Source organism: Drosophila erecta, unplaced genomic scaffold, assembly GCF_003286155.1.
Source record: "Drosophila erecta strain 14021-0224.00,06,07 unplaced genomic scaffold, DereRS2 tig00000000-arrow-pilon, whole genome shotgun sequence".
In the NCBI taxonomy this organism is placed as follows: Eukaryota; Metazoa; Arthropoda; class Insecta; order Diptera; family Drosophilidae; genus Drosophila; species Drosophila erecta.
In genome coordinates this window covers 20,127,691-20,155,000 of record NW_020825194.1, presented here as the reverse complement: position 1 = coordinate 20,155,000, position 27,310 = coordinate 20,127,691, and the positions used below count along the sequence as shown (strand labels likewise).

Sequence of the window (27,310 nt, the reverse complement as noted above, 5' to 3'; positions counted from 1 at the left end):
GCAAGTATTATTTATACAAGTGTTTGAAAATTTGATCGCCTAATAATTTAAACCGAAAAATCTCACAATTTTTCCTACAAAATGTTAATTTTTTTTTTGGCAAATTGTAGATTTTTCGGACTGAATTACCAGGCGATCATAATCAGCAGCAAGTTGCTACCGAAAACCAAACGATCGTTGGTCACCTTCTGGAATTCCTGTTCGCCTGGTAATTCAAACCGAAAAATCTTTCAAGTTTGCCCACAAAGTGTAAATATTTATGGCAAATTGTAGATTTTTTTTTGATTGAATTACCAGGCGATCATAATCAGCAGCAAGTTGCTACCGAAAACTAAACGATCGTTGGTCACCTTCTGGAATTCCCTGTTCGCCTGGTAATTGAAACCGAAAAATCTTTCAATTTTGCCCACAAAGTGTAAATATTTTTTTTTTTGCAAATTGTAGATTTTTCGTGTCCTATAGCCCTATAATTCCCAACTAGTTCTAGTGAAGACTGTAAGGCATGTCTTCTAATTTAGAGTCACATTTACAAAATATTCCAAGTAATCTTTCTTACCGGTCGAGCAGTGAGTGCAGTGTATGTAGTAGAGTATGTGTTCTTAAGTGTGATTACTTGCAAGATCACATCGGCATCCCTCTTGAACAAATAACCAGGCAAATGTTATTCATACGAGTGTTTGAAAAGTTTTAATATTTATTTTAAAATATTTATTCATAAAAAATATTTAAAATACAATATAAAATTCTTGTTAAGAAATTGATTACCCTACTATGAAAGAGATATATATTTATATGTTTATTCGTATACAAAAAGCTACTAGATAAATCTCGAGCTGTATGTAATTAAATGACTACTCTATTATTTTGTCGTAATTATATTAGTGAGTGAGATAGTGAGGTCTTTAAAGTGAGTAGCTTTTAATAGTATCTGTGCAGCTGTCTGATTTGTCATCTTGATTATAAAAGATAATGAAATTTAAATAATACGAGGAAATTACTGCTGAATAATTGTTTAATTTAAAATTTATTTAATGTAATTTATTGAAATTATCGAATGTCATCTTAGTAAAACATATTTTTATTGCACCCATTGTTAAATATATTTTATTATTATCACAGAATATTTTTTATCTATTATATAAATATTCGTAAGCCAGAATATTCAGAATATGGGCTATATATGAAGACAGACGGAGATGCCCGAGAAAGGGCATCTGATAGTCGAGACATGCACTAAGACTTTCCTACTTCTTTTATTTTTAGTAATGCAGTTTTGCCAATTTTTGTTTTTCAAGTTGTTTTCCATCTAATTAATTATAGTTTATCCACCCAAAAACTAAAATTTGCATACGTTTATCATACAAGTACACCCAGATTTGTGTAATTAGTAGACCAAATAGTAAACATCACCGCCAACAACCACATTTTTTCATTTATAATATAGTTCGAGAGAGGCAGACTATACAAGTTATAATTAAGAATTAAGAATATATGGTCAGGTTCAGTTATTTTGTGCTCCGAATTAGTGGGCCCTGTAAGCGCTGGGCAGATGACGACATTCGCGCCGACCGATGTGTCTCAAAACTGCAAGTAAGCAATGATATCATTCGTGATACTGTTTTAGATAAGATTATATCCAACCTGGCTTAAGTTCATTGCGCCGCAGGCAGTTTAGAATGGCCAGTGCGCAGGAGTTCTCCACCTTATAGCAGATATGTCCATCTGTGGCATAGGTTGGACTATGAACCCTGGGGCAGTGGATGGTGGCGTGGCAGTTGCGATGATGATGCAGGTGATGAACACCGTGAGTTCCTTGAATTCCGTGATATGGTGCCTCCAGATGGTTGTGGTGATAGGGGGATCCGTGGATGAGATGCCGATGATCGGATCCGTGAATTCCATAAACTGGTGCCTCGAGTTGTTGCTGAGGATGTGAGCCATAATAGTGATGATGGGGGGATCCGTGCATGGGAGGATGCGATTCTGACAACTGATGATGATCGTGGGACTCAGATAGATAATGGTGCGATTCTAGGTGATGATGGGGTCCATGCTCGTGATGGTGCGATTGAGATTGGCAAAGATGATGGTGTCCTACTTCTGCAGACAATGGCTCGTGATGAAGGGAAGGATGCACTGAAGCATCTTCGACTGGCAGGTATCCTTCCTGGGGAACCTCCACTTCTGGCCCAATTATATCCGATCCGTGCAGAATGGACCCTTGGGCAAGGACCATCCAAGCACTCAGCAGAACAACGAAATCCAGAGCCATATTTGCTTGCTTAAATTGCAATTGTTTCGTTACTCGTGAGCCAACTGATGCTGATTCACACTAACCTTTGCTGTTTTATACCCGAAGCACAGTAGAAGACGAGTCCAATAATTTAAACTTAATAAGAATCCCATTTTAATTAGAAATTAATTAAAAGATAAGCTCCGCAATAGCACACCGCAATAGCACACCGCAATAGCACAGCTGGTAAGCAGCTAATTAAATAATACAAATACTCCAACGCAGGGCATAAATCACTACCTCATGGTATGTGCAGGCTAGGAAGGTTAACCCGAGCGATTCCATAATCCAGTTATTCGCAATACCTAGAGCTCTGAACTCCGAACTCTACCCTCAGGTATGTCATCCCGAATTGACTGAACCCAATCACATGTTTACAAACGCATCCTTAAAAATTTTCTTAAATAAAGCCTGAAGAATGTTTAACTTACTGTCGGAACACATAGTTATTCCCGCTTTTCATATTTGCTTAGGAAACATATTTTCTTGTAGCCCTATAATTCCCAACTAGTTCTAGTGAGGACTGTAAGGCATGTCTTCTAATTTAGAGTCACAATTACAAAATATTCCAAGTAATCTTTCTTACCGGTCGAGCAGTGAGTGCAGTGTATGTAGTAGAGTATGTGTTCTTAAGTGTGATTACTTGCAAGATCACATCGGCATCCCTCTTGAACAAATAACCAGGCAAATGTTATTCATACGAGTGTTTGAAATGTTTTAATATTTATTTTTAAATATTTATTCATAAAAAGTATTTAAAATACAATTTAAAATTCTTGTTAGGAAATTGATTACCCTACACTGAAGGAGATATATTTTTTTAGGTTTATTCGTATACAAAGTGCTACTAGATTCATCTCGCGCTGTAAGCAATTAAATAACTACTCTATTATTTTGTCATAATTATAAAGTGAGTAGCTTTTATTAGTATCTCTGCAGTTGACAACAGAATTATTCGCAGAGTGCTGTTGAATGAGCCAATTAAAAGAACAAGTTAGAGAGGACGCTGTAGTCAAGTGTTTCACTATCGGATACCACTAGTTAGCTAGTGGACTCCCACTTGGCTCAGTAATATCACTTGTTGGCATTCCGATAAAAATTGGCAACGAAAATAAGGAAATTTAAAAAAATCAAAACACTTTTTAATATTGTGCCGTGAAAGTTTTGTGCAATTTGGTGGGCGTTATGGTAACCGTGGCTTTTGAAACAAGCTTGCTAAAGATATTGCTCAGATCGCGGGTTCTTTTGTAGTTCATTTAAATCAGATAAGGTCAATAAGTTGAGGTTAGCTCGTTGATAAATTTGTATTTGAATTACGTGTACCGTCACTCAATAGTAGTACATATCGACAAAAACAAAATAATTTCATTAATTTGCAGCTATACATAAAAATTAAATTTTGCTCTTCATAGGCAGTCAGTAGATAACAAAAAAAAATAATGAAATAAAACCGTACAAACACCAACGAACAAGTCATGTGGTCAACAGAAGTGGATAATTTTACTTAATTATCGTGTTATCTAATTTTACATTTTATATTAAATAGTAATCGGCTAGGAGTTACCCTTTGTTACCTTACATTTCTTTAAAAAGTATTAAAAATATTTATAACATAAAACAACAGAAGACACTCCAATAATAGGATAAATGATATTTTTATAAAGCAATAATATATACATTTTTCATATACCCCAAAGAAAATATAAATTATACGGAATTAATTTTTTAAATATTATATTAAAATAATATTAAATATGATTAAAAAAGTTGCGATTCATTTGCTTGCTTTTTGCTATAAATTTCCTCTAAACTGGTTATAACTCGCTACATTTCTACGTGAATTCACTGGCTGTTTGTTCCGCAAACGCGATTTTAATATTTGCCTTCATGCCTGAAGCTCCAAATAGAAAAAAACATCTAATAGTTATATATTTATGGAGGTGTAAAGTTCAGTTATTTCCGTTCACGTTTAAAGCATTCTGCGTGGCTTACAAAAAAGCTGTAAAATTGTATAAAGAAAAAAGGTAAGCAGCAATACTAAAACACGTAATTTAACTTACTTTGGCCAGTGCGACAGGTGTAAGCTCGCTTTTCACACTCGTTGCCAAAGTTTAGGACTTTTCCGTTGTAAATCCCACTTGTTGGCTGGTAGACAGCAGTACAAATGTCGGGGCAATGCCTCTGACACTCCCTCTTTGTCGTTATGGTCAAGGCTTTTGAATAGTTGTATCGTTTCATTTATTCTTAATAAATAATACGAAGATATGTGAAATAATGCTTACCTGGCTTTCGATGGCAGTTCTCCTTGTCGAAATAGCATTTATTCCGGAAGACACTGCAACCTCCTCCAAGAGCCCAAACAACTTCCTCCGTGTCGGGACATTTTCCTGAGCAGTTACCACTAACTAGGCTTAAAGCCACACACAGCAAAATGCAAATATAGAAGAAGAACTTCATGTTTAAAAGCCGCGAAGTTTTGGGATGAACTGAGCAGATTGTGTGCTTCCTCCACTTATATATGTTTTTGTTAGCTTGGAGGCACGTCTTCGGAAACTTTTATCGGCTTTAATTTATTCAAAGAGCAAAAACTGCCAGATGTGTGGGGGTTTTTTGATTGTTTATTGTTTATGATATATCATACGTAAATAACACCTTTTAAATACCCTTGTGATCGCCCATTGGTTGCTATTACTTTCATTAAATTAAAAATAAAAATGGTATTTCAAAAATGTTTAATTTTCATCGGAGTACAGCAAGCGCAAATCTCGCAACTCGCGCTTAAATTCTACTTTTTATTTGAGTTCTTAGTTGAGGACGTTCATTTAATAACTATATATCCCTACAAAAAGGCTGTAAGTATGGAAACTATTAATCTGAGAACACCTATTTCTAAGGGAATTACTTACTTTCGCCAGTCCGACAGGTGTGAACAAGCTTCTCGCACTCATTGCTGAATTTTCGCAGCTGACCCTTATAAATTCCACCTGTGGGCTGGTAAACTGCACCACAAATATCGGCGCATTGTTTTTGGCACTCCTCCTTAGTGGTGATGGTCAACTCTAAAAAATTTGTTCAGTAATTAAAGATCAAGTTATATTCCTCAAAATATATTCGCACCATAGTTTGGTTGACAGTTAGCCTTGTCGAAGTAACATTTGTTGCGGAAAACATTGCATCCGCCTCCAAGAGCCCACACGACATCCTCCGTATCGGGACAGCTTTCCGGACAACTAGCACCAACTTGGCTTAAAGCCAGACCGAGCAGCAGGCTCAGAGACAAACTCGACTTCATCTTGAATATATTTCTATAACTGACTACTGCACAGCGTGAGTCGCTTTTATACTATCAGCTAGGGGTATTCTAGGAACTGAGAGGTCTTTTTCAGAGTGAGTGTATGCAAGCCAGATGTTGGTGATTTTTCTATATTATTTGTATACAATACGTGACTCACACGTATATGTGGATTTGAAATGAATAGAATAAGAGAACCCATATACGACATATAAATGATTATCATCAGAGTTTATTGGACTCTCACGCTATTAACCTTATAACGATACAATACATTTAATTATATCATTGTTGTAAAATAATAAACTATAAATTTTAGCTTGCTTTAAAAAAAGGGATCAAAGGCAGTTAGTGATATCTTTTACATGACTTTAAATCTTCTAAATGTGAATAAAAGAAATAAACAATTTAAAGCTAACTTCTGAAAATATTTATGTCCCCGTAAAATATATTTAAAAGTAGAATATATTTAAAGTTTGTTTACAGACATAGCGTGTATATCTTCCAGTAGGGAATAACCTTAGCTAATCGAAATATACCAAACCTGAACGTGGGTTGGTCAGCTGTTTTTTCCACTAACTGGTTTATCTGTGTTTCCCCACTGTAACCAACTCGCGTGATTTCTCTACGTCACCGTTTCACGTCCGAGCTTTGTAATTAAATAGATCAAATAGATAGATCTACACTTAGAAATACGTGCTGTTTAGGCCGCTGGGGCAAAGCCAATTTGCCGTTGACCCGCATCAAAGGCTGTGTAATATCGGCCGATGAAAACGTCTCCCAGAATCCAAAACTCCGCATCCATCAAGGTAAAAGCAGATAGGCAAATTCTGGAACCATCGTCGTTTGTAACACTCATTACATAATCTCTGGGCTGCAAGCCAAATCGCCGACCTCCAATGATGAACACAATTTCGGGCAAACTATCGATTTCAGAACAGTTGAGCAAATATTCGTTGTTTGAGGTGGGCAAGCCGCCAAGAAGGCTATTAATTATTAGGTATTCCCTGGGAGGAGCTGCCAAAAGAGATGTGCCCGTATCCGCGATGGCCTGTCGATGCCGACTGATTGTAGTACCGCCCAGTTCAATGCCATCCAATGGGAACTGCCAATAGCCCGCATGAGTGAGGGGCACGTAGGTGAGGGAACCCGAAAACTTCGTCTTATCGACCCCACCGAAAAGTAGTTCTCCACCCATTCTTTCACTGCCATTCCGCTTCAGATAAAACGAGAAAACACACTCATCCACCAGCTGCTGATCACACATGCTCTCGAACAAGGGCTTGATTCTCTGCTCAGCAATTGGCCGGAAGCCCAGACCCACGATCCCTGCAAAATTGGTATCCACAAAAGTGGGACCCGGCTCGTGTGTGGCCATGGCAAAGGTTTGATTCCGCACCACCAGTTGGCCAATGGCAACCGTATCCTGGGCCAGAATCCCCGATAGACTTCCAGTTCCGTAGGCAATGGAAAACCTCCGGCCATCCGGAACAAAAGTACTCGAGGCACTGGCGTTATAGCGATGATGATGGTGACAGGCCACACTCTTAAGCGAACACTCGGCGCTTGGCACCCACAGATTGGCAGATCCGGTGTCAAACAGCATATTGAAGGGCTGACCCGGCGATCCAATGCTAATGGGTCCGGCGTACTCCAAGTTCAATCGGTTATCCAGCGTTTCTGTGGCTCCACCATTCCTTGACGTTACCTCCTGTCCCCCAACCACATTGTACTTGGCCAAGAGGGATGATCTACCGGCACGGTGTTGGCGGCGACTGGCCATGAAAGAGGCCTGAAATTGCATGGGAATGCGGATCAGTTGGCCCTGGCATTTCGCCCAAAACAGGCACAAGACCCACAGGGACAACCACAGCGAAATGAGGCAGTGCATCACTGGCCCGCTCGACCAGGCAAATTTAAATCGATCCGAACCGTTTGTAAAGCCCGTTCCAACTAATTGACAGAGATTCTGGCCGCGATTGTTTTATAGCACCTGCAAATGGAGCACTTTAATGGCCAAATTCGTCTGGCATTCAAATGGAATTGGTTAATGTGGTGGTTGAACGCACTTCAATGTTTGCGTAAGGTAGAGATAAATAGGGCGAGTACATTAATTGGAATAAACAAAGCCATTGGCAATTACTTAATTAAATTGTGCGAACAGTGGTACGTCGACATGGACTTTCGCTTTAATAACAAACAATTAGGAGATTCAAAATTTCCCAGCGCGCTTAGTTTTATTTTAGATAGAAATAATATTAATAGACTTATTATTATGAAGCATTTGTTAGACCTTTTTAATATAACTCCAAATACAAAAGGTTAAAAAATAATATAAAACCTTATTCGAATATCCATAAATAATATAAACACTTTAAATACTTCACTTGGCTTTGGCCAATCCGATCCTCTTTTCTGTGGCATCGAAAACCGTATAGTATAGGCGCAGAAAGATATCGCCCAGCACCCAAAATCCCCTGTTAATTGGAGCAATGGCCAACACACAGACTGGTTTACGATCCAATATAATTTCCATTAAATAATTGCTCGGTGTTAGGGGAAATACCGTGTCTCCGATGAGAATATTAATGTTTGGCAGGGATCCACTTCTGCAAGTCACCACAAAATAACCATTTTGTTGCCTAGCTGATAGGGTATTCAGCAAGTTGTGGTATGTTTGTTGGGGCACCAGGACCAGCGATGTTCCTGTGTCCAAGATGGCATTACTTCTACCGCCGATTTGTTTTGATGCCACTGTAGTTTTGGCTATTTCAAGACTCCAAGTACGCCATTGGCTGACTGGCACATAGTGCAGTTTTCCTTCAAATTTGGTTTCGTCAAAACCACCGAAGACTATCTCCCGCGGATCTCGACGGATGTACACCGAAAATACACATTTCTCAACCAATCGTTTGGTGCACAGGAGTTCCAAAAATGGTGTCGTATTGGACCAGGACAAGACACCCAGACCCAAGCCCACTAGTCCATCAAATTTTACGGAACTAAAGGCAAAGTGTTGTAGGAATAGACTTTCTCCGAATGTGAGACTGGGTAACTCAGCTCCAGCAACGTGCATGGTGTCCTTTGATAGATAACCAACCACCCTTCCCGATCCATATCGCAGGGTGAAGTTTCTTCCATCAGGAATATAACTACTTGATCGAGAAGAGTTATACTTGCGGTGATTTTGACAAGCTGAATTACTCTTCGGGCAGTTCACAGAGGGTAGCCACGTATTCGAAGATCCCGTGTCGAAGATCACACTGAAGTTTTGCCTGGGGTTTCCCATAGATATGGTGCCATAATATTCCATATTGTTGTGTGACTGCAGCAGCAGCTGAAGTGTTTCACTTCCTTTGGCTGAATTTCCCGCCAGGAACACATCACTTCCATTGAAGTTTCTCCTACTGTAAAGCGGTACCTTAAGAATTTTTCTAGTTGCAAGGATTAAACTTTGACACGCGAGCAAGAAAAACAACACCCGAAGCATCTTCTGTGAAATTACTTGCTGAACTGAAAATATTACTCTTAAACTTTAACGTTTCAATTGGAATTGCGCACACGTAACTTCGCAGCTGCTTGGGGTAATTAACTCGGTAAATTAGAAGGCCCAAAAGCTTTTCAATGGATCTGCAGCCTAGACTGCTTTCAATATATGAACAAGTTATATATACATACGTTAGCAAAATGATTTACAAGATTTAGCATACTAAATTTAAAGTTTAAGGTATGTTTTGAAAGTATGTTGTAAGTACGAGCAAGATCAGCTGCATTATAAGTAACGCAGATTAGTCTAAGTGGCAGACGTAGTGGCAGCGAATCCGATGCGATTGTTGGCCAAGTCGAATTCCGTGCAGAAATGCCGGATAAAGGCATCGCCCAGGATCACTGGTTCGCCGGGCATTTCAGTTACCGCCGATATGCAGACTGTCTTGCCTCTCTTGGTCCTCACCTTTAGTTTCATCTTGTTTCCCTTGACCACCAACTTCTTGCCCGCAACGACAAAGGCGAAGTCGGGTATTTTCTTGGCGCACTTCATCCAACACTCTCCGCTGGAGGTCGCAGTGCATCCGATGATCTCGTTGATCTTATTGTAGATGGCCGTCGGAGCTGTGATCAGCGAAGTTCCGGAATCCACAATGGCCTGCGCAGAGCCAGCCACTTTGGTGCTGCCCACGTAAATGTCCTGCAGTGTGAACTGCCAGTAACCCTGTTTGGTCACCGGAGTGTAAGTGTAGCTATTGGATCCGCTATACGCACTGGTGGAGGAGCTGCCAAACATGAGGGCACCACCTCGCGAGGAAGTGCCGCCACCCTTCATGCAAATGGCAAACTTACAACTGCTGATCACATCCTCGGAGCACATGTTCTGCACCAGGGTCTTGACATTGTCTACCGCTATGGATTGATATCCCAGTCCTAGTATACCATCGAACTTGGATGTCACGAAAAGACTTCCCGGTTCCTTGGTAGTCATGGCGAAAGTCTGATTGGGGACAGCCAGCCCAGCTATTCCCACCGTGTCCTTGGCCAGAACTCCAGTCACACTACCCGAGCCATAGGTGATGGCAAAGGATTTCCCATTCCTAGCATAGGTACTAGACTTGGCCGGACGATATTTCTTGTGATTCTGGCAGCCCTCACTTTTGCAATGCGGTCCTGGCACCCAAATATTCGAGCTCCCAGTGTCCGGGATCACTGTGAACATCTGCTTCGGTGTGCCAATATTCATTTTGCAGGTATACTGCATATTCCCATGGTTTGCTAAAGTAGCAGCTCCAGAAGTCGTGGCAAAACTAAAGCCATATCGATTGGCCAAAAAGACCTTCTCCGATCGCAGATGGTCGGTGGTTCGCACGAAATTCGGTTGGAAATCCAATGGTAACGCAGCGTAAGTTGAACCACTACTGACGTTCGGCTCAGTTTTGGCCTTAGTTTCCCGATTTGACTTTATAGCCAAGTTACGTCTCCTCCTGCTTCTCTTGGCCGCATTCAATCTGCGTTTCCTTTGATTCCTGGCTCGCACAGCCAATCTTCTTCCTTGACGAGCACTTCTGAGCTCGATCCTGTGTCCACTTCTGACTGCCAATGATCTTCTATAAGCGGAATGATTAACTCTCCTCTGTCTGGCCTCGGTCAAAATTACAAAGAGGCATATTATTGCACACAGCACCAAAATCCTGCACCGCATTCTTTGAGTTTTGTTCGAGAAAGGTTAGTTGATACTAACCCTAATAATTCGGGTGTTATGGGTTTTATAGAGGGGCGTATACTGCGAAATTTGTTAGCCAAGGTTACTGGTGAAACCAGCTGTGGGAATGTCTGGATTTTCTCAAAAAGCGTAGGAATAACAGCAAATAGCAACATGTACAATGCCAGTTAAGCCTAAAATTAGAACGTACGCTACCTATTGTCTCCGTACATAAATATGATAAAATATCATAAATATGATAATATCTCAACAAAAATTGTAACTGAAAGAATTAAGAAAACCTCTTTCCAACACAAAAAATTAAACGGCAACTAAACTTTTAAAAAATAGTGAATTTAATAAATTAATAAACACTGCTAAATTCAAGTCACAGCCATTTACCATAGAAAAAATAAAACAATGCAAAGACATTAATTACAGTGTAGAGCCACAAATACGCAAAACATATTTTGTACAGCGAAAGGCGTCATTTCGGTTAACAAACTAACGCCTATAAAAGTCTATAAAAGAATTTGTTTACTTTCGAAATTTATTTTTAGCTCAGCGGTACTGACTACAGGTGGGAGAACTTTTTTCGCATTTTTCCTCATTTTGTTTGCACCAATCTGCAGATAGGCGTTTTAAATAAATGTTAATATGACGTAAGAATATATATCAGGTACTCACTTATTCCACGACGACAGGTGCTGACACCTACTTGGCAGCTATTGCTGAATAAGCATCGAACCAATTTTCCATTGATCGTAGCTTCTACACAGACAGGACTGTAAACTGCAGGACAGATTTCAGGACATCCCGACGTGGTTTGTGCAGCTATCTGAGTTGAGATAAGAAGCACACCGAAAATAACAAAAAACGACTTCATTTTTGGAGAAATGTGAGAGTCAGTCTGACTGATCGTTACAACGTGATGAGCTTTTATAAGCATTTAGATATATATTGATATAGAACTGGTTCTGATTACAGCTGTTAAACTCAATGAACATTTAATAGTGTTCAGATAAATACAGTTCAACCCGTTTTTGTATGGGATCAGCTATTAATTACCTATGCAATCCGAAAAATATTTTACACCCACCTCTCATATTGCTGAACTAGCTAACCGCTAACCGTCTTAACCTTCACTCACTCTGGAATCACTTTAAATGGCAGTATAGCCTGAATGGAAAACGTGCCGGCCAGACTAACAATTATATGTTTGAATTTCAATTTACTGCGATCAGTTTCCAGCACAAATCGATTCGGTTTGACCACCACTTGAACTCCCTAAAGAGCTCACTGCAGCTCCAATCGAAAGTCGGTCATGCCGGCTGTGTGGGTGTGGATGCTCTGGGCGGTCATGAATCTGACACTCGGTGAGTCCATTGGTGACCAGGCGGATAATGAGGTGTCGCAACAAATTCCAGAATACTACAGAAGGGCCCAGCCGAAGTCCCGCAGATCTTCATGTAAAAAATGCTATCCCTATTTGTACCCTAAAGACAAATACTACGTGCTGCCTAAGAGAACGGCAGAAAAAAGGCGTCATAACGTCGTCTTTCTTGTAAAAGACCTTAAAACGGGAAGACCAGTCAAAGTGGCCTTTAGAAATGGCCTTAAAAACAGTAGAAATGTTCGTGTTCTAAAGGCTTTTAATAACAACAAAAACCCATGCAGTGCAAAACGTGGCAGATGTGTATATCGCCTGTTCAACCGAAAAACTTTTCGTACGTACAAAGCGGACTTCAGGACGGGCAAAAGGAATGGAAGGCGCGTTTCTGTATTGAAGCTAATCCCCTAACCACAGACCTGAAATAAAATATTTAGAATTTAACAAAAATTAGCAACTATTAATTCAATTATTATTTCAGAAGGCTGTCCTGACTTGAAAAGGCTACAAATACTTTGTGTCACATTTTCGAAAATAAAAGACGTAAGATCTTGAGCACTTTTCTGAGCCATTTTCAAAGTGACTTTCTCGGTGCCACAATAAAGCTAAAGTTATGGCACTCAGAGCTCCCATTCACTTGGCTGCGACCTGTCGACTGTCATGTCTTTTCGACCGGACCGGGCCAAATCGAAGTTGGCCGACGGGTGGGCGGCGAAGTTGGCCAACGAGATACGCACGCGGTGTCGCCAAGCTGACAGACTCAAAGATTTATTGCACATGGGGCTCAGAGATTTGCTTGCTGCCTTTTTTCGGCCGAATTAATACACCTTCACGAGACCAAGTCAATCAAAACGCGTAAAATCGCGCGTGCGTTCGTTTTACTTTCTCATTAAAAGTAGTAGAGCAGGGATGACTTTTTTAAAGACGGTTGTTACACTGCTGATGAGCTACTATTTCATATTTAACCATTTAATATTTACGCGTGGATTTCAAGCGCTCTTTGGCCTTATGCGCTAACTATTCATAATTGCAACTTAAGGAACTTAATGAACAATTATAGATTATTTAGATCGAGTTTAGTTTTTTCATTTGCTTTAATTTGATTGCTGTTTAATTTAACAGGTGGCATAAGTGCATGTTATTCCCAGCTGATTATACATCGATTAAAAGGTTGAGATCGGAATCGAAACACTTGAATTAAACATCCCAAATATAAATAAATAAGAACCCTACGGAAACCGTTTCAGTCGCCTGTTTTCATCATTGCCAACATGTTCGTCAACCGCTCCTTACTTTTTGTTCTCTTGGGTTGTATTATTCATCTCAATGAAGCTCAGACCACAAATTGCTCGAATTCGTGTATGTTGCGAGCCAAATGCAATCCCTACTATAAGGATCTGGTCTGGTCAGTAGTGGATCGCGTTTGTCGCGTCTTTCAGAACGGTTGCATCTTTGCCAATGAAAATTGTTTGCGAGCCAATAGCTGCTTGCCACGTAAGTTAATCTGAAATATAATTCCAAATTAAGTGGTTCAAGGGCTATAACTTGATTACCCCCATAGCCATGGTAGCCACTACAAAGGAGGAGTGTACGAAGGAGATCTTCTGTCCAAGGTGGTGTTCTCGAGGAGGACCGCCGGTCTGTGCATGGTTTCCCTATACAGACAGTAATGGGAATACCGGAGGTCGAGACATGGAGTTCGGAAGTCGCTGTCTACTAGATATGTATGCCTGCCGAAATGCACAAGGTGAGTTCATTTTCATAACATTCTAGAGCTTATACCATTTTGAGTACTTGCAGCCTATGTCAACGAACCCCGAATTGGATCATGCACATAAAATGTTAAATTAAATGAACATTTACCAATAAATGCGAGCTAAATTATATGATTTTTTATTTATACAAGTGTTTTTTTATCGCACCACTTGAATTCACAACAACTTATTGGTCTAGAAAACAAGTTCATAATAATCTTTTAATACGCTTACAAATATTGTTTATGCATACAAAAAATTTTAAATAAATAAAGGAGATCGTCTTTAATCAGCTGAGTGCACAAAAACTTGATTGCCCAGGTGAATGTTTATTTTGTGAAGATATATGACTTTGAAATCTGGCACATGATGATAATAGCTCATTATAATTATGGATGTTATTAAGCTTTCTCCGCCGTTCGTTTTTATTTTTTTTAAATTTTCAAATTTGAGCTTAGCTCAAATCAGAGATTTTTCTAGAGTGTGAACTTTACATTTTCGATTGCGATAATTATGGGCTCATTGACTTTATTATTTGTTCCATCCTCTCGGAAAAGTAGCAATACTCATTGTTCAAGTCGTTGTCCTATTAAAGGATAAAAAGTTTGTGGCTCATTATTCCACCAGAAGATTAATAAAGTTACAATAGATAGCAAGATGACGTCCTTACCCGCTTTAACATTTAAAAATGCCAATAAATATAAGTAAATACCCTCTTGTATGTTAAATTGAGACGCCCGAAAAGTTGACATTTATTATTCATTTTTAAAAAAAGCCTAGAAGTGCACCATATTATATTGTTTTGTATATAATCTTATTACTTTTTTTTAAGAATTGCCATGTACCTTAGCATTATTAACAGAAACACGTGCAAAAAGTGCACATCTGCCTATGGAATCGAATCCTTTGTTCAAGCGACATATGGATTTCGAATCGAGTTCATTGGCTGGCCTATTTTTGGTCAGATATAAAACTAATTTCAATCAGCAGCTGGAGACACTTTAGCAGCCCTCTCTCCAACATGAAGTTGATCATCCTGGTAGTCTTTTTTGCTTTTCTTGGACTGGCGGAATCGGAGAACTGTAACAAAGATTGCTTGAGAAGCGGAATTAGCTATCTTTGCGGGAAAACTGTGAGAAATGGCAGGGAAATTCGCTGCACCTACAAGAATCCCTGCGAAATGGATCTGCATGCCTGCCAAAAACGGGAACGTAAGAAAACAGGAAAACTGCCATGAATACATATATAAAATTATTTAAAAAATATTTCACCAGAGTGGAAGAAAGATACAACAGGTCGATGCACACGCGACTCAGAGGAATGCAGACGGTAGGGGGAAAATTACCAGGCGCAGGAGAAGCAGCTGAATATTTTTAAGCAATATATAAATATTGACACAATTGACAAGGCGAAATATAAGAAGTACAATTTTTGGACAGCCTCTGAAAAATTTTTTGGAATTAAATTTCAATACGAGAGTGGCAAAAAGCGCGAACGGTTGGATAGTAAAAATGCAAATTGTATGCACGTTGGGCAACAAAATATTTCTCATTTGTGTGCTTCTGGGCATCTTTACAATAGTTGGCGGCCACATTTTTACTTTGAGTGGTAAGTCTGGATCTACATATTCCGAGCTATTTTTGTAGACCATTTGCCCAAGTAGTTCACAAAAAGTGCCATGATGTGTGTCCAATGGGCTATCGTGTTGTTTGTGCCCTGGACGTCCTAGATGGCTGCCTAAGAACGTTCGCCAGCAGTTGTGTGATGCGAATGTACAACTGCAAGTACCAGAAGGGTAAGTCCGAGAAACTGGAGTCATATACCATAGTTGTAAAATGCTAGGTGGCTTCTATTTATCATTTATTTACTATTTATCACACCTCTAAAACTACTCTATTAAACACAGCATTTCAGGACTTTTGAACTATTACGCAAAGCAATTAAGCATCAGTCATTTATTTTGACGAAAACTCTTTTAACCCTTTTTATTTATCCCTCACGCAGATTATCGCATAATTGCGGAGAGGGCCTGTGAATTCATCAGCAACGACGAACTTCTAGGGATGGACATCTAGGGGCCAAATATGAAAGCGGTTGGCTGCTGTTGTCTGCCGCCAGAGGGCGCCAGCTGGATACGGCGCACGCGTCGTATACGCGATGTAAGGCGGAGGGAATTGCGCGTGGATGCGACGGGCAGGATATATACCAGCAGCCACCAGTGGTGTATTTATGTGTAACTCTTAACTCTCTAGGCACGCGTCACGTCACCTCCGCGAACGAAAATCGCCAGTTTTCCTCCGTTATATTCCCGGAAAATCCATCCTTTTTGTACGACATCGTTACTGTTTTAAATCGCACGAATAAATTATTATAAATTGTAGCTTAAGTGTTAACGCCTAGGCCGAGCGTGTTTTGTGGCAGTGATATTCAACCGAAAGCAGTTGCGAAAAGTGAAAAGTCAAAGCTGTTGGCCACAAGTAAAAAATTGTTTGGGCAGGCAGGACCAGCACAAAGGATATAAACTACTTACACACGAGTGCTTTTCCTGAGCGCAGAAGGCTGAAAAGTTTTCTCGCTTCGCTATTCAATAACAGGTTGGTTTTTATTGCTCCGCGAAATTGTTGCTAATTCGCTTTGAAAGCGAAAGGCATTATTATCATAAATGATGTGTTTTGTTGCATATATTTTGGCGTTTGATACTCGCTTACGTGACCCTGAATGCATGTTATAAACAATTGTTTATTTTTAGGGTAACAACCTCTGAAATCAAAAACGTTATACATTTGAAACAAAAAAAAGTTAAGCATGTTTGTAACATCCAAATATGTACTAATTTTTCTTAATTTTCGTGGAACGTCTCAACATTGTATACATTGAGGCAAAAACATATTAAAGCTCCTAGGTAAGAGCTTTTGGAAAAGCTCTATTTTCCAGTTGTCAGCTTACAGTTGATCATTTTAATCAATCACTATTCTTGGTTTTAACATAAACAATATAAAAAATAGGGTTTCAACGTATTTTTGTATATGTAAAAGTCGAAAGTAATTTAAATTAGCGGAAACTGGCCATATATTGATGGCAATAGAAATTGACGGAATCAAACTTGTTGCGTTTTTTGTAATAATTTATTTAATAAGTTACAGTAAAAATATTCTTAAAATAAGACTCTTAGATATAATTGATAAAATGCCTTTTAAGATAACAGCAAAACAAGTTCCTTCGGATATTCAAAAAAAATATATAAATATATGACTTGTCCTTATAAAAATGATTGTCTAAAAATTAAAAAAGATAAAACGTATACTATTAGGAAAGGAATTGACTTTAATTATGAAAAGTTAATTGCGTCCCTAGTGTGAACAGGCTACAAAGTGAATTGAATATCGATAGTTGCAGGAAAGTCGAAGCATCGATATTTTAAAGTAGAAATCGCAGTGTGTTCCAGCTCTAGTGTGCAAATTGAATAATAACAATATAATAATGCGTGCAGTGGTGTCCTGATCGGCGGAAATAGACAAAAAACATTAGGAGTCATTTTTAATGGCATATTAAGTGAAAACAGTAAGTTGTGCTATCATCGCGTCCTGCTGTTGCTGCTACCAACGTTTGTGCACTTGCATATACATATGTTGCATTGTGTGTATCTGTGCCGATTTATGTTTGGTTCCCCGCCCACAAACAAGGCGAAATAACAACAACAACAAAAACAAGAGGAGGGTCCCAGTGCAATGGCAATCAAAGAAATGGAAATTTACCATGAATCAGACTGTCAGTTCTCCAAGTCGCCGCTCTATCTATCTTTATCATAAGCTGCGTACGATTCCGGGGATCAGTCGAATCAAATCGCCTACAGTTGGAGAAATTACGTGCTAAAACTATAGATATGGATTAAGCAAAGTTCTTTAAAACCAAAATTCATTCTGAAATACTCAATGAAATATTAAGCTTTGTTTAGAATTAGCTTATAATTAACGGCAAGTCCACAAAATTTCGTTAAAGTACGAGTAACGATCATGTTATGTGCCCTTTATTTCCCCAGCGTGAAAATTCTTTCCGTGTATCTTCCACTTGAGCAGCCTCTCAGAATTGGCCACAATGTGCATTGTTCGCATATGCAAAATCTTTGAAATCCGAGAAGCGTGTCTTCTCCAAATTTTCGCTTTGAGTAGGAATCCAGTTCGGGTTACGCTGCGTCCGGTTTCCCAAGATATGGTCTTAATATGGGCAGATTGCGGTGCACTTTCAACCTTTGACTTTGGCATTGGCTCTGGCTTTTCCAGGAATCGCCTGACGCCCCCTCTCACTGACCTTGACATTTGCCGTTAAAATAGCAGGAATGTTCCGTGTGTGACGTGGTGGGTGGTGGAAGACGGGTGGCAAGGTTGCTGGGTGGCGCGCTGCACGGGGTATGCGATTCCTGCACGTGGCCTGCGGCATTGACAGCTCTTAAAGTATCGCAGTAGCGGCTTATGAGCACCCCTAAACTAACTAAGTGACATTTAATTTAATTAATGAGCCTGGAGCAAGTGATGCTTATCTAATCTTATCTGCAGTAAATATTGGTTTAGTATTCAAATCAGCCTTTCCCTGAATAGTTACTTTCTTATCACAACTTACAATGCACACGAAACCATGAATTATCTTTTGTAGCAATTAAATTAGAATTTATCACATGGACTATTTGCAACGCACACCTTTTCTGCCTATAAAGCAAGGTATAAGAATGGTATGGTGTGACACACGAAATTTTAGTAATTATTACGATTATGCATGTATTTATGAGATCATACATACTGGGTATTTCGTAGTGAGAGTCTCCTCCACGGCAACATTTTTGTTTGCCTTATTTTGACGTCACTGTTGGAATGCTTAATTATTGATTTGCGTGTAGGGTTTCTGAAAACTTTATGGTCAACTGGTTAATAAGGAGCGACGGCCACTGACAAAAACAAAAGTAACAAAGCCGGGCTGAAGCGAAGGGGTGGAGATGGGGCCGTTTGGAGCAGGGTTTGTGTGGGTGGAAGCACCATGACGATGACGCACGATGCGATTGCCGCCCGGCTGACGCAGAATTGATAAAGTGCAGCCATAAACGAGTGCGCGTATTGTAGTCCTAACTTTCCCTTTTTTGCGATTGCACACAGGAAAACATAAAATACAAAGATTGTAATACTTGGGAAAATATTAAAAAAAAGTCCGTCCGAAAGCCCGAGCTATGGCGGATCTCTATTGTAGCATAAGTTTATAACTTTTTCTACAGCTCACAAATAAATAAATAATGATTGTAGTTTGGTCTCGTACAGAGACATTTTTTGGCTTAGTTTCGGTGTTGTAATCGCAGTATTTCCATTACAGGGTAGAGCAACGAGTTCCTCGGGCCGCGGCTGCTGCTGCTGTTGCTTGGGCACACTTCTGGGCAACGCATTGTCGCCGCCGACCGCAAAGCTGGGCAAAATTATGAACTTGTGTTCCTCGGGCGCAACGGCATCGACCACATCGTTATCGTCCACGGGCCAGGCGGAGAGGAGCGGCGGAGTACCAGGAGGAGGAGCAGAAGGCGGCGGAGGAGACGGAGGAAGCGGTAACAGCGGCGGCGGCGGCAAAGCCAACGACGGATCCGCAGAGGCCCCAACACTCTGCTTCGCTGGAGGATCGGGCACAGCAGGTGCAATCACCGGATCGGCGGAGCTGACCAACGCCAACAGCCCGGCAAACGGGGCAGGAGGAGCAAGTGGGTTTACCGGCAGTGGACAACAGCCGACTGGCAGCAACGGACACAGCCACCTTCACAACGAAAACAACGCAAACATGCCGCCCGAAACGCGTCCCAAAATGGTGACCGTCAAGCATCCGGAGTCCAACAAGCCCAAGCCCACCACCAAGAAGAGCAAGCCCATCCAGGCCGACCAAGATGTCATCAAGGCGTTGCAGCGGTGCCGCGATGAAGGCAAGTATTTCGACCATGTCGATATCACGGATATTTCCGTTTTCATTTAATGCTTTCCTGAATGAAGTAAGAAACATGACACATCAAACTTTTATCTCATGTCACCAGCATTAATATAAAGTTGCAAATATATTTAAGGAATTGGAATGGCTGCTAGGCTATACAAACAAAGAAAGAATTAACAAGACTAAAATACCCATTTTATAAATTGATTCACTTTATACAACCTCTGTAATGATTTTATATGCTCCCCGCAGGCATCAAGCGCTTGGACTTGAGCAAATCCTCGATCACGGTGATCCCCAGCACGGTGAAGGAGTGCGTCCATCTCACGGAACTTTATCTGTACAGCAATAAGATCGGCCAACTTCCGCCGGAAATCGGCTGTCTGGTGAGCTTACGTAACCTTGCGCTCAACGAGAACTCGCTGACCTCGCTGCCGGAGTCCCTGCAAAACTGCAGCCAACTGAAGGTGCTGGATCTGCGGCACAACAAGCTAGCGGAGATTCCACCCGTGATTTACCGTCTGCGCAGCCTGACCACTCTTTACCTGCGCTTCAATAGAATCACCGCCGTGGCAGACGATCTGCGCCAGCTGGTCAACCTGACCATGTTGAGTCTGCGGGAGAACAAGATCCGGGAGTTGGGCAGCGCCATCGGTGCGCTGGTCAACCTCACCACGCTGGACGTGTCACACAACCATCTGGAACACCTGCCCGAGGACATCGGAAACTGCGTAAACCTCAGCGCTCTGGACCTGCAGCACAACGAACTGCTGGACATTCCCGATAGTATTGGGAATCTGAAATCCCTGGTGCGGCTGGGCATGAGATACAATCGATTAAATAGCGTGCCGGCCACTTTGAAAAACTGCAAGAGCATGGACGAGTTTAATGTGGAGGGTAATGGCATAACCCAGCTGCCAGACGGCATGCTGGCCAGCTTGAGCGGATTAACCACCATCACTCTTTCGAGGAATCAGTTTGCCAGTTATCCAACTGGCGGCCCAGCGCAGTTCACCAATGTCTATAGCATTAACTTGGAGCACAATCGGATCGATAAGATTCCCTATGGGATCTTCTCGAGGGCCAAGGGTCTCACCAAGTTAAACATGAAGGAGAACATGCTGACGGCTTTACCTTTAGACATTGGCACCTGGGTGAACATGGTGGAGCTAAATCTGGCCACAAATGCGCTACAGAAACTGCCCGATGATATCATGAACCTGCAAAACCTTGAGATACTCATCCTGTCAAACAACATGCTCAAGAAGATTCCGAATACAATTGGAAATTTGCGAAGGCTAAGGATACTAGACCTCGAGGAGAACCGCATTGAGGTGCTGCCGCACGAGATTGGATTGCTGCATGAGCTGCAACGTTTAATCCTGCAAACCAATCAAATCACCATGCTGCCGCGTAGCATCGGCCACCTGGGCAACCTGACTCACCTGTCTGTAAGCGAGAATAACCTGCAGTTCCTGCCCGAGGAGATTGGTTCGCTAGAGAGCCTTGAGAATCTGTATATCAACCAGAATCCCGGTTTGGAGAAGCTGCCATTTGAACTGGCTTTGTGTCAGAATCTTAAATATCTAAACATTGACAAGTGCCCGCTGAGCACTATTCCTCCAGAAATCCAAGCTGGCGGGCCATCGCTGGTGCTGCAGTGGCTCAAGATGCACTCGCCGTACCGCCAGATGTGAGATGTGGACGGCGTTTGGCGCACCGTCTACGTGGGCAGCGACTGCTACTACCAGTATGAGCTGCAGACGGTGAACCAGGCGCCCGGTGCTGGTGGCAACGGTGGTGGAGGAGCTACAGCAGCAGGAGGATCCGCATCCAGAAGCAGCGACCGTCGCTAACGGTGCGATCTCAGCTAACGGGCAAGACCCCGTCCCCATCCTTTATCCCAATCATTAAGGGAGAAAGCCGTGATAGATAGGTGTTTTAGTTGAAATCATTCGAAAGCGGAATATGCTTGATAAAGGTTCTAATTATTTTAGTTTAATTATTTGACAAAGCACATTAATATGTAATGATTCCAGCTTCTTTCCGAAAGCGATTCTTATTGCTTGACCTTCTACTTAGGCTTGCTCCCTTAAAACGACTGGAGTGCGTTGGCTGACAAAACGATAGCTTTAAAACGTTATACCAATGTCCCGCGTATTGTAAACTGCCCCGATTTACTTTTTCTTTCTGTGTTCAATAACACTTCAGAGTCCGCACTTTAGGTTCTAATTTAACTCATGCTTCCAAGCTAGTCAAAAATATAACACACGAAACGAAACGAAAGTAAATTGAAAGCTTTAAATCTTCTGTTCTGTTTTTGGTCACGGACAAAGAAAGCGTAATATTCAAAACTTCACAAAAAAGCAAAAAAAAAAAAAAAACGCAAGCGCCAAGGAATTGTTTGAAAAAAATTAAAACTAAAAACAAAAAGTGGTTAAGAAAATTATTAATCCGTATACACATTAAGCGTAGTCGTATTTTGTAAAAGCAAGCGCAAACAAGAAGCAAAAAGTATTAAACTGTGTGTAATTTGTTTAAATAAGAAGATTGCAAATGTTTTTTTGTGGCTCCTCCAGGCAAGCTTACATTTTTCACAAATGTAAGGTAGTGCAGCATTTTGTATGTTAGTCTAAGCTAAAAATAACCACGTAAAGTACTAAAGCCATCTGCACTTTCGGCTAATGGCATTAAACTAGCGAAAACTAATGTTGTATACTTTATTATTTTAATGTCGGTGTGTCTGTAATTGATTTGTATGAATATTAAGATGATTTAAATGCATTTAGTTATCATAACCATAATCAACGATATTTGTGTGGCAAGTAAAAAGAGGTAGGCGTAACTGAATATTGTATAATGCCACAAAACTGATAAGCGCAAAAGATATCTAGAGATATGGAGACATGGACTCTGAGTTTCTGTTCTAGTGAAGTTGAATTAAACTACTTATAAAAGAATGAAGAAAAATGTTCTGACGCGATAAGAAATAATTTAATGTTTAACAGCGATTATTGGTTTATTTACTAAATGTTCTTTCTGTTAAATAACTATTGTTTTCTGCTGTCAAAACACTTTTGTTCAGCACATTTTAGCTCCGATCTGCCATTATGGTACTACTCCATTGAATCCGCTTAAAAACAAGTTACAAATTCGATTTATTTTTTTATATCGTAAGCAAAATATCTTCAAACATAAAACGGGAGAAAAACCATTTAGAGCTACTCCCCCTACATTGCAACGCAAATGGGCTTTACATTTTAAAGAAATCTTTAAAAAATCAATAAATCAACGAAGCTAACTTTAAATGTTTTACATCCATACAAACATATTTACACTATACACGTACGATCAACTTTTACACATCTATTTTTTGAGAAAACACTCGAGATCTACGCGTACATATTGATTTCAGGACTCCATGAGATATGTACATATATTTTTCAAACAAACTGTATGCGGCAGGGTAAACTAATCTGGCAAACGTAATTTAATTACAACGCAAATTGTCAAATAATATGAGAAAGAGAGTATATTTCCAACGGTACAAAAATAAAAAACGTAAATGTAACAGAAATACAAATAAATGTTAAACTAATAATCGCACACTAGAATAATGAAAACACAAACACACGGTGGATATTCAGAACCAGAGTTTGGCGAAATTTCGAGCCAATCGCAAATAGAAACAATAAATGTAAAATGAGGTCAAGTTAAATGCAAGTGAAATGTACAAGTTATATGGTAAAGATGTTTAAGTCAAGCATAAAGATACTCCTAAAACAAAAAGCATATTTAAGCATACCTACATATTTGCAAAATAAAAGGAAACAAAATGTTAAACTACTTCAATCTCGATCTGCTTTACGAGCTTAGTTTTATAGCAGTCGGCTTTATTTAAGCTGGCAATGCTGTGTGGCACCGTTATTGAATGATCTCTCAGTTGTTACCCTCGGATTACGAATGGCTAAGTAGTTTGGTTTGTACGTTTTTACGCTGCTCGCTAACTTCTCTCAAAAGCAATTGTTTTATCACTGCTAGTTTCTCACAATTTATTTACCTTTAAATAATTTAATACAATGCCGATTAAATTTTGCAACAGTTGTATTGCTTGAATTTTATATTGATTTTTTGACACAATATTCGTTAGGTCGAACCCAAACTTTGTTTAATTAGATATTAGTTTAAATTTATAATTTAAGTATATTGCTGACTAAGTGCTCAAAACATACAGCCACTCATGCGTCGCATACGCCCCACCGAGTCCGAGGTACCTGCTGAAAACAGCTGGTTTTGGTTCTTTGTACTCCGAAGCACCTGATAATAAAGGCGCAATAGTAGCCCAGTCAGTTGACAAACAAAGCGCAAAGCAGAAGTACCTAAGGGGCCATTAGTCCAGATCCTCCAGGTAGGCATAAATACATATGTATGCGGGAATTACTGGCAGAATATGAAGCACACGGGAAAATAAGGGAGGCGTCAAAAAGGTCAACGCTATCCGTTGTCCTCTTTGTTTACGGCCTACATCGTTAATCACAGAGTGGAAGATAAGCCAGTCATTGCAAATCCGCTGCTTAAAAATGCTGACCCGCCTGCTGTCCAGTGTTCAGTGATCTTTCAGAACCGAATCGTTATACTTGCAGTCAAGCCATGCAATCCTGCCATTACCTACTACTCGCCCTGATTTTGGCCCTCCTGGGCTTGAGCCCCAGTTCCGGTTACTCCCCACGAAGAGATGAACTTATTATTAGAAAATTTAAACGACAGCAGGAGCTAAACCACGCCAAGATCGCCAGGGATTTGGTCCATCGCGCCAATTGGGCGGCTGTGGGAAGTCTCTCCACCAACGAACTGGTGAAGGGGTATCCCATGGTCAACATTATCTCCATAGATGACAGCGATGCTAACAACAGGTCCACTGGACGGATTCGATTCCTGCTAACCGATTTGGACTTCACTGGTCCCGACTGGCAGACGGCCAACAAGGTCACACTCATGTTCAGTGATGAGCAGACCCTTAGGTGCAAGGAAGGCGGAAAGGATCCCATGGAGCCTACATGTGCCCGCTCCATGATCAGTGGACAGGTCAAAAAGGTGTGTAGAATAGAATAAAACCTATTTAAAATTGTAAAAAAAATCGGATTAATTCGTAGATGGATCCCAGCGACACAAGCTATCAGCCATCGTTGGATGCCTATGTCAAACGTCATCCAGCTGCCATCAATTGGGTAAAAGGTTAGTACCGCAGCTATAAGATTATTACTTTGATTTTGGAACAATGGAAATCATTCCCAACTTAGTGACAGCGAGCTTTTTTTATAATCTATCAATGAACATAACTCGATAAGGAAATATTTAAATACATACTAATAATAAAGACGTTGCCCTTACAGCCCACAATTTCTACCTTTGCGAACTGGAAATCAGCAACATCTTTGTTCTTGACTTCTATGGAGGTCCTCACAAAGTAAGCGCCTCTGACTACTACGCTGTTTCGAATTGACGATCTCCTCCAGAAGGAAACAACTTTACGGCTCACATACTTTGTCAACAATTAAATGATAAGCATATTTGCACAACGCATTTGCTCAACAGGAAAGAATGAACACAAAAAGCCACTTTATCAGTTAAGCCCTGTGATTTCACTCGATAGAACAATAACTTTTATATAAATATAAATTCCATTGTCCTCGGACATACTGAAGAGTTTTAATTGATATATAAAAATATTTGAAAATAATAAAACAACAGAGATAGCCATTAATTTTCAGTAACTGATAAGATGCAGCGGCAGCCTATGGATAATTTATCTGATTCATTAAGTAAACTTCACGTTCTGAATGACTTATTCCCATATACCCACATCTATATGTACTACTTACCCTTCGCCAAACGAGTCGTAGGTAAAGAGAACCTTTAAGGTAGTTAATTTTTATGTATATTTTAAACGCATGTTTTCCAAAGTTAATCGATATAAATGTATTGGCGCAACGCCGTGGATTAGTCTTTCAAGGGGTTTACAGTGGTTCCATCTAGGAACCGGGCACCTTACACAGGGTGGCATCGATCTTCTGCAGCTGAGGCAGGATGTCGCGCAGTTTAGAGCGGTACCGAACATCCTTGGCCAGCGGATTGTACTCCAGGTAGATGGTCTGCAGCGACTTGTTCACCTTCAGAAGCTCGATGTTCTTCCAGTCATCGACTCCGTTGTGGTTTAGCCACAGCTCCTCGAGGAGTTCGAGCTTCTCCAAATTGGCAATGCCCTTCAACCGGTTTTTGGCCAAGTCAAGGGTCTCCAGTTTCGTGTTCTCGGAAAGGTTTTCAATGGTTTCCACTCCGTTTTCCGATATGTAGAGTTCGCGGAGGCTGGCAAGCTTTTCTAGGTTCTCGATTTTTACAATGCGGTTGGCCTGCAGACTAAGGATCTCCAAATTGACCAGTGTGTCCAAGTTCTCGATCTTTGCTATCTTGTTTTTGCCCAGGAAGAGCTGTCGTAGGTTCACCAGCATTTCGATGTTTTCGATTTTCTTCAGTTTGTTGTCCCCCAGCTCGAGCATAGTAAGATTGGTGAGCATCCCTAGGTTCTCGATTTCGGTTATCCGATTTGACACGAAGTAGACCTTTTCCAGCTTGACCAACTTGTCCAGGTTCTCTATCTTCGTAAGACGATTGAAGCTGATGTCCAGCACCTCCAGTTGGGTCAAGTCGTCTAAATTCTCAATCTTCGTTATCTGGTTGTCGTACAGCTCCAGCTCAATCAATGTTTTCAGGGTGGACAAGTTCTCGATCTTTTTGATCAGATTCCAGCGCAGAAATAGACGTTCGATTCGCGTGAGCGGCTCGAAATTCTCCAGCTTCTCGATCCGGCGATGATTCAGATCGAGCTCATAGCAGTCCGGATCGATGGTGATTACCTCCTCAATGGAGGCCACATCCTCGGCGGGAATCACCTGGATTCCGGCCACCGTTTTGGCGGCTTCCGGTTCGTTCATCGCACGGTCAGCATCGCCCATGACGGATATAATTTCACCGGTATTTCTATTTCCAATTCAAAGATGACTTCTCCCAAAATTCAACGCTGACTTGACTTGTTTATTCCGCTGCTCAGGGTGTAGAACAAAGTGGGGTGGTCTTCCCTCAAAGAATGTGACGTCGACGCTTCCCGCTGTTACAAAGAGCAAGAACACGTTAAATATGTACACAAATACATAGTTTAAATTCATAAGTCAAGGCTAAACTTGCATACTCCTTGTTTTTCACGCGTTCAAATGGCAACCCAATATTTTTCTTCACCTTACAAGCTTACCGGCACTTTGACACTTTTTTTTGCTAGAGATGTGCCTTTGAGGACATGATATTAAGCTAGTACTGTTACAAACACCATTATATATGAAAAAATATTTGATTGAAAAATATGCCAAATGAGCTGGTCTATGGT

General features: G+C 40.6%; 14 protein-coding genes across 28 annotated transcripts in view; 6 read left to right on the top strand and 8 right to left on the bottom strand.

Annotated features, from left to right (window-relative positions):
* Positions 1-14,062, top strand: part of LOC6552347 (salivary glue protein Sgs-5) — a 14,159-nt gene extending 97 nt beyond the window's left edge. Inside the window, exons 1-5 of one of the 8 annotated variants that reach the window (XM_026976138.1) lie at positions 561-577; positions 13,289-13,336; positions 13,392-13,660; positions 13,728-13,913; positions 13,967-14,048. In XM_026976138.1, coding sequence (XP_026831939.1) covers positions 13,302-13,336; positions 13,392-13,660; positions 13,728-13,913; positions 13,967-14,004 — 528 coding nt within the window. In that variant the 5' untranslated portion in view covers positions 561-577; positions 13,289-13,301 and the 3' untranslated portion in view covers positions 14,005-14,048. The other 7 variants (XM_026976139.1, XM_026976142.1, XM_026976137.1 and 4 more) reach the window with 7 other exon arrangements.
* Positions 1,377-2,306, bottom strand: LOC6552322 (histidine-rich glycoprotein). Its single transcript, XM_001979727.3, has 2 exons — positions 1,642-2,306; positions 1,377-1,584 (listed from the first exon to the last, which is right to left on the bottom strand). Exons 1-2 carry the CDS (start codon positions 2,270-2,272, stop codon positions 1,523-1,525), a joined length of 693 nt encoding a protein of 230 aa, XP_001979763.2. The 5' UTR covers positions 2,273-2,306; the 3' UTR covers positions 1,377-1,522.
* Positions 4,218-4,837, bottom strand: LOC26527090. The gene is made up of 3 exons (XM_015155072.2): positions 4,576-4,837; positions 4,354-4,506; positions 4,218-4,292 (listed from the first exon to the last, which is right to left on the bottom strand). The coding sequence occupies exons 1-3, from the start codon at positions 4,748-4,750 to the stop codon at positions 4,282-4,284; spliced, it is 339 nt and encodes a 112-aa protein (XP_015010558.1). The 5' UTR covers positions 4,751-4,837; the 3' UTR covers positions 4,218-4,281.
* Positions 5,009-5,629, bottom strand: LOC6552323. Its single transcript, XM_001979728.3, has 3 exons — positions 5,411-5,629; positions 5,200-5,352; positions 5,009-5,143 (listed from the first exon to the last, which is right to left on the bottom strand). Exons 1-3 carry the CDS (start codon positions 5,583-5,585, stop codon positions 5,133-5,135), a joined length of 339 nt encoding a protein of 112 aa, XP_001979764.2. The 5' UTR covers positions 5,586-5,629; the 3' UTR covers positions 5,009-5,132.
* On the bottom strand, positions 6,032-7,541 carry LOC6552324 (lysosomal aspartic protease). Its single transcript, XM_001979729.2, has one exon. It carries the CDS (start codon positions 7,474-7,476, stop codon positions 6,289-6,291), a length of 1,188 nt encoding a protein of 395 aa, XP_001979765.1. The 5' UTR covers positions 7,477-7,541; the 3' UTR covers positions 6,032-6,288.
* Positions 7,936-9,077, bottom strand: LOC6552345 (cathepsin D). The gene has a single exon (XM_001979730.3). It carries the CDS (start codon positions 9,073-9,075, stop codon positions 7,969-7,971), a length of 1,107 nt encoding a protein of 368 aa, XP_001979766.2. The 5' UTR covers positions 9,076-9,077; the 3' UTR covers positions 7,936-7,968.
* On the bottom strand, positions 9,232-10,813 carry LOC6552346 (lysosomal aspartic protease). Its single transcript, XM_001979731.3, has one exon. It carries the CDS (start codon positions 10,774-10,776, stop codon positions 9,379-9,381), a length of 1,398 nt encoding a protein of 465 aa, XP_001979767.1. The 5' UTR covers positions 10,777-10,813; the 3' UTR covers positions 9,232-9,378.
* Positions 11,311-11,859, bottom strand: LOC26526293 (vasotab). The gene is made up of 2 exons (XM_015154982.2): positions 11,464-11,859; positions 11,311-11,402 (listed from the first exon to the last, which is right to left on the bottom strand). The coding sequence occupies exons 1-2, from the start codon at positions 11,723-11,725 to the stop codon at positions 11,338-11,340; spliced, it is 327 nt and encodes a 108-aa protein (XP_015010468.2). The 5' UTR covers positions 11,726-11,859; the 3' UTR covers positions 11,311-11,337.
* Positions 12,072-12,715, top strand: LOC26526421. Its single transcript, XM_015154996.2, has one exon. It carries the CDS (start codon positions 12,101-12,103, stop codon positions 12,575-12,577), a length of 477 nt encoding a protein of 158 aa, XP_015010482.1. The 5' UTR covers positions 12,072-12,100; the 3' UTR covers positions 12,578-12,715.
* Positions 14,063-14,931: 869 nt separating the features above from the next.
* On the top strand, positions 14,932-15,365 carry LOC6552348. Its single transcript, XM_001979733.2, has 2 exons — positions 14,932-15,131; positions 15,195-15,365. The coding sequence occupies exons 1-2, from the start codon at positions 14,942-14,944 to the stop codon at positions 15,251-15,253; spliced, it is 249 nt and encodes an 82-aa protein (XP_001979769.2). The 5' UTR covers positions 14,932-14,941; the 3' UTR covers positions 15,254-15,365.
* Positions 15,362-16,300, top strand: LOC26527009. 2 transcript variants are annotated; one of them, XM_015155057.2, is made up of 3 exons: positions 15,362-15,528; positions 15,584-15,715; positions 15,925-16,300. In XM_015155057.2, exons 1-3 carry the CDS (start codon positions 15,432-15,434, stop codon positions 15,993-15,995), a joined length of 300 nt encoding a protein of 99 aa, XP_015010543.1. In that variant the 5' UTR covers positions 15,362-15,431; the 3' UTR covers positions 15,996-16,300. The 2 variants fall into 2 exon arrangements, with proteins under 2 accessions (XP_015010543.1, XP_026831946.1); XM_026976145.1 differs by having other exon boundaries at positions 15,581-15,715.
* Positions 16,145-23,714, top strand: LOC6552349 (leucine-rich repeat protein soc-2 homolog). Of its 3 annotated transcripts, none has more exons than XM_026976131.1 (3): positions 16,145-16,514; positions 19,276-19,867; positions 20,125-23,714. In XM_026976131.1, the coding sequence occupies exons 2-3, from the start codon at positions 19,378-19,380 to the stop codon at positions 21,567-21,569; spliced, it is 1,935 nt and encodes a 644-aa protein (XP_026831932.1). In that variant the 5' UTR covers positions 16,145-16,514; positions 19,276-19,377; the 3' UTR covers positions 21,570-23,714. The 3 variants fall into 3 exon arrangements, with proteins under 3 accessions (XP_026831932.1, XP_026831931.1, XP_026831930.1); XM_026976130.1 differs by lacking the exon at positions 16,145-16,514 and adding an exon at positions 17,307-17,481; XM_026976129.1 differs by lacking the exon at positions 16,145-16,514 and adding an exon at positions 17,673-17,688 and having other exon boundaries at positions 20,125-23,690.
* Positions 23,715-24,120: 406 nt separating this feature from the next.
* LOC6552350 (protein CREG1) lies at positions 24,121-25,567 on the top strand. 3 transcript variants are annotated; one of them, XM_001979735.3, is made up of 4 exons: positions 24,121-24,280; positions 24,516-24,966; positions 25,026-25,107; positions 25,266-25,567. In XM_001979735.3, exons 2-4 carry the CDS (start codon positions 24,523-24,525, stop codon positions 25,373-25,375), a joined length of 636 nt encoding a protein of 211 aa, XP_001979771.1. In that variant the 5' UTR covers positions 24,121-24,280; positions 24,516-24,522; the 3' UTR covers positions 25,376-25,567. The 3 variants fall into 3 exon arrangements, with proteins under 3 accessions (XP_001979771.1, XP_026831936.1, XP_026831937.1); XM_026976135.1 differs by lacking the exon at positions 24,121-24,280 and having other exon boundaries at positions 24,442-24,966; XM_026976136.1 differs by lacking the exons at positions 24,121-24,280; positions 25,026-25,107 and having other exon boundaries at positions 24,460-24,966; positions 25,266-25,343.
* Positions 25,568-25,784: 217 nt separating this feature from the next.
* On the bottom strand, positions 25,785-27,243 carry LOC6552351 (protein phosphatase 1 regulatory subunit 7). Of its 3 annotated transcripts, none has more exons than XM_026976134.1 (2): positions 27,166-27,243; positions 25,785-27,037 (listed from the first exon to the last, which is right to left on the bottom strand). In XM_026976134.1, the coding sequence occupies exon 2, from the start codon at positions 26,883-26,885 to the stop codon at positions 25,905-25,907; it is 981 nt and encodes a 326-aa protein (XP_026831935.1). In that variant the 5' UTR covers positions 26,886-27,037; positions 27,166-27,243; the 3' UTR covers positions 25,785-25,904. The 3 variants fall into 3 exon arrangements, with proteins under 3 accessions (XP_026831935.1, XP_026831934.1, XP_001979772.1); XM_026976133.1 differs by having other exon boundaries at positions 27,179-27,236; XM_001979736.3 differs by having other exon boundaries at positions 27,119-27,223.
* Between the last annotated feature and the right edge of the window lie 67 nt (positions 27,244-27,310).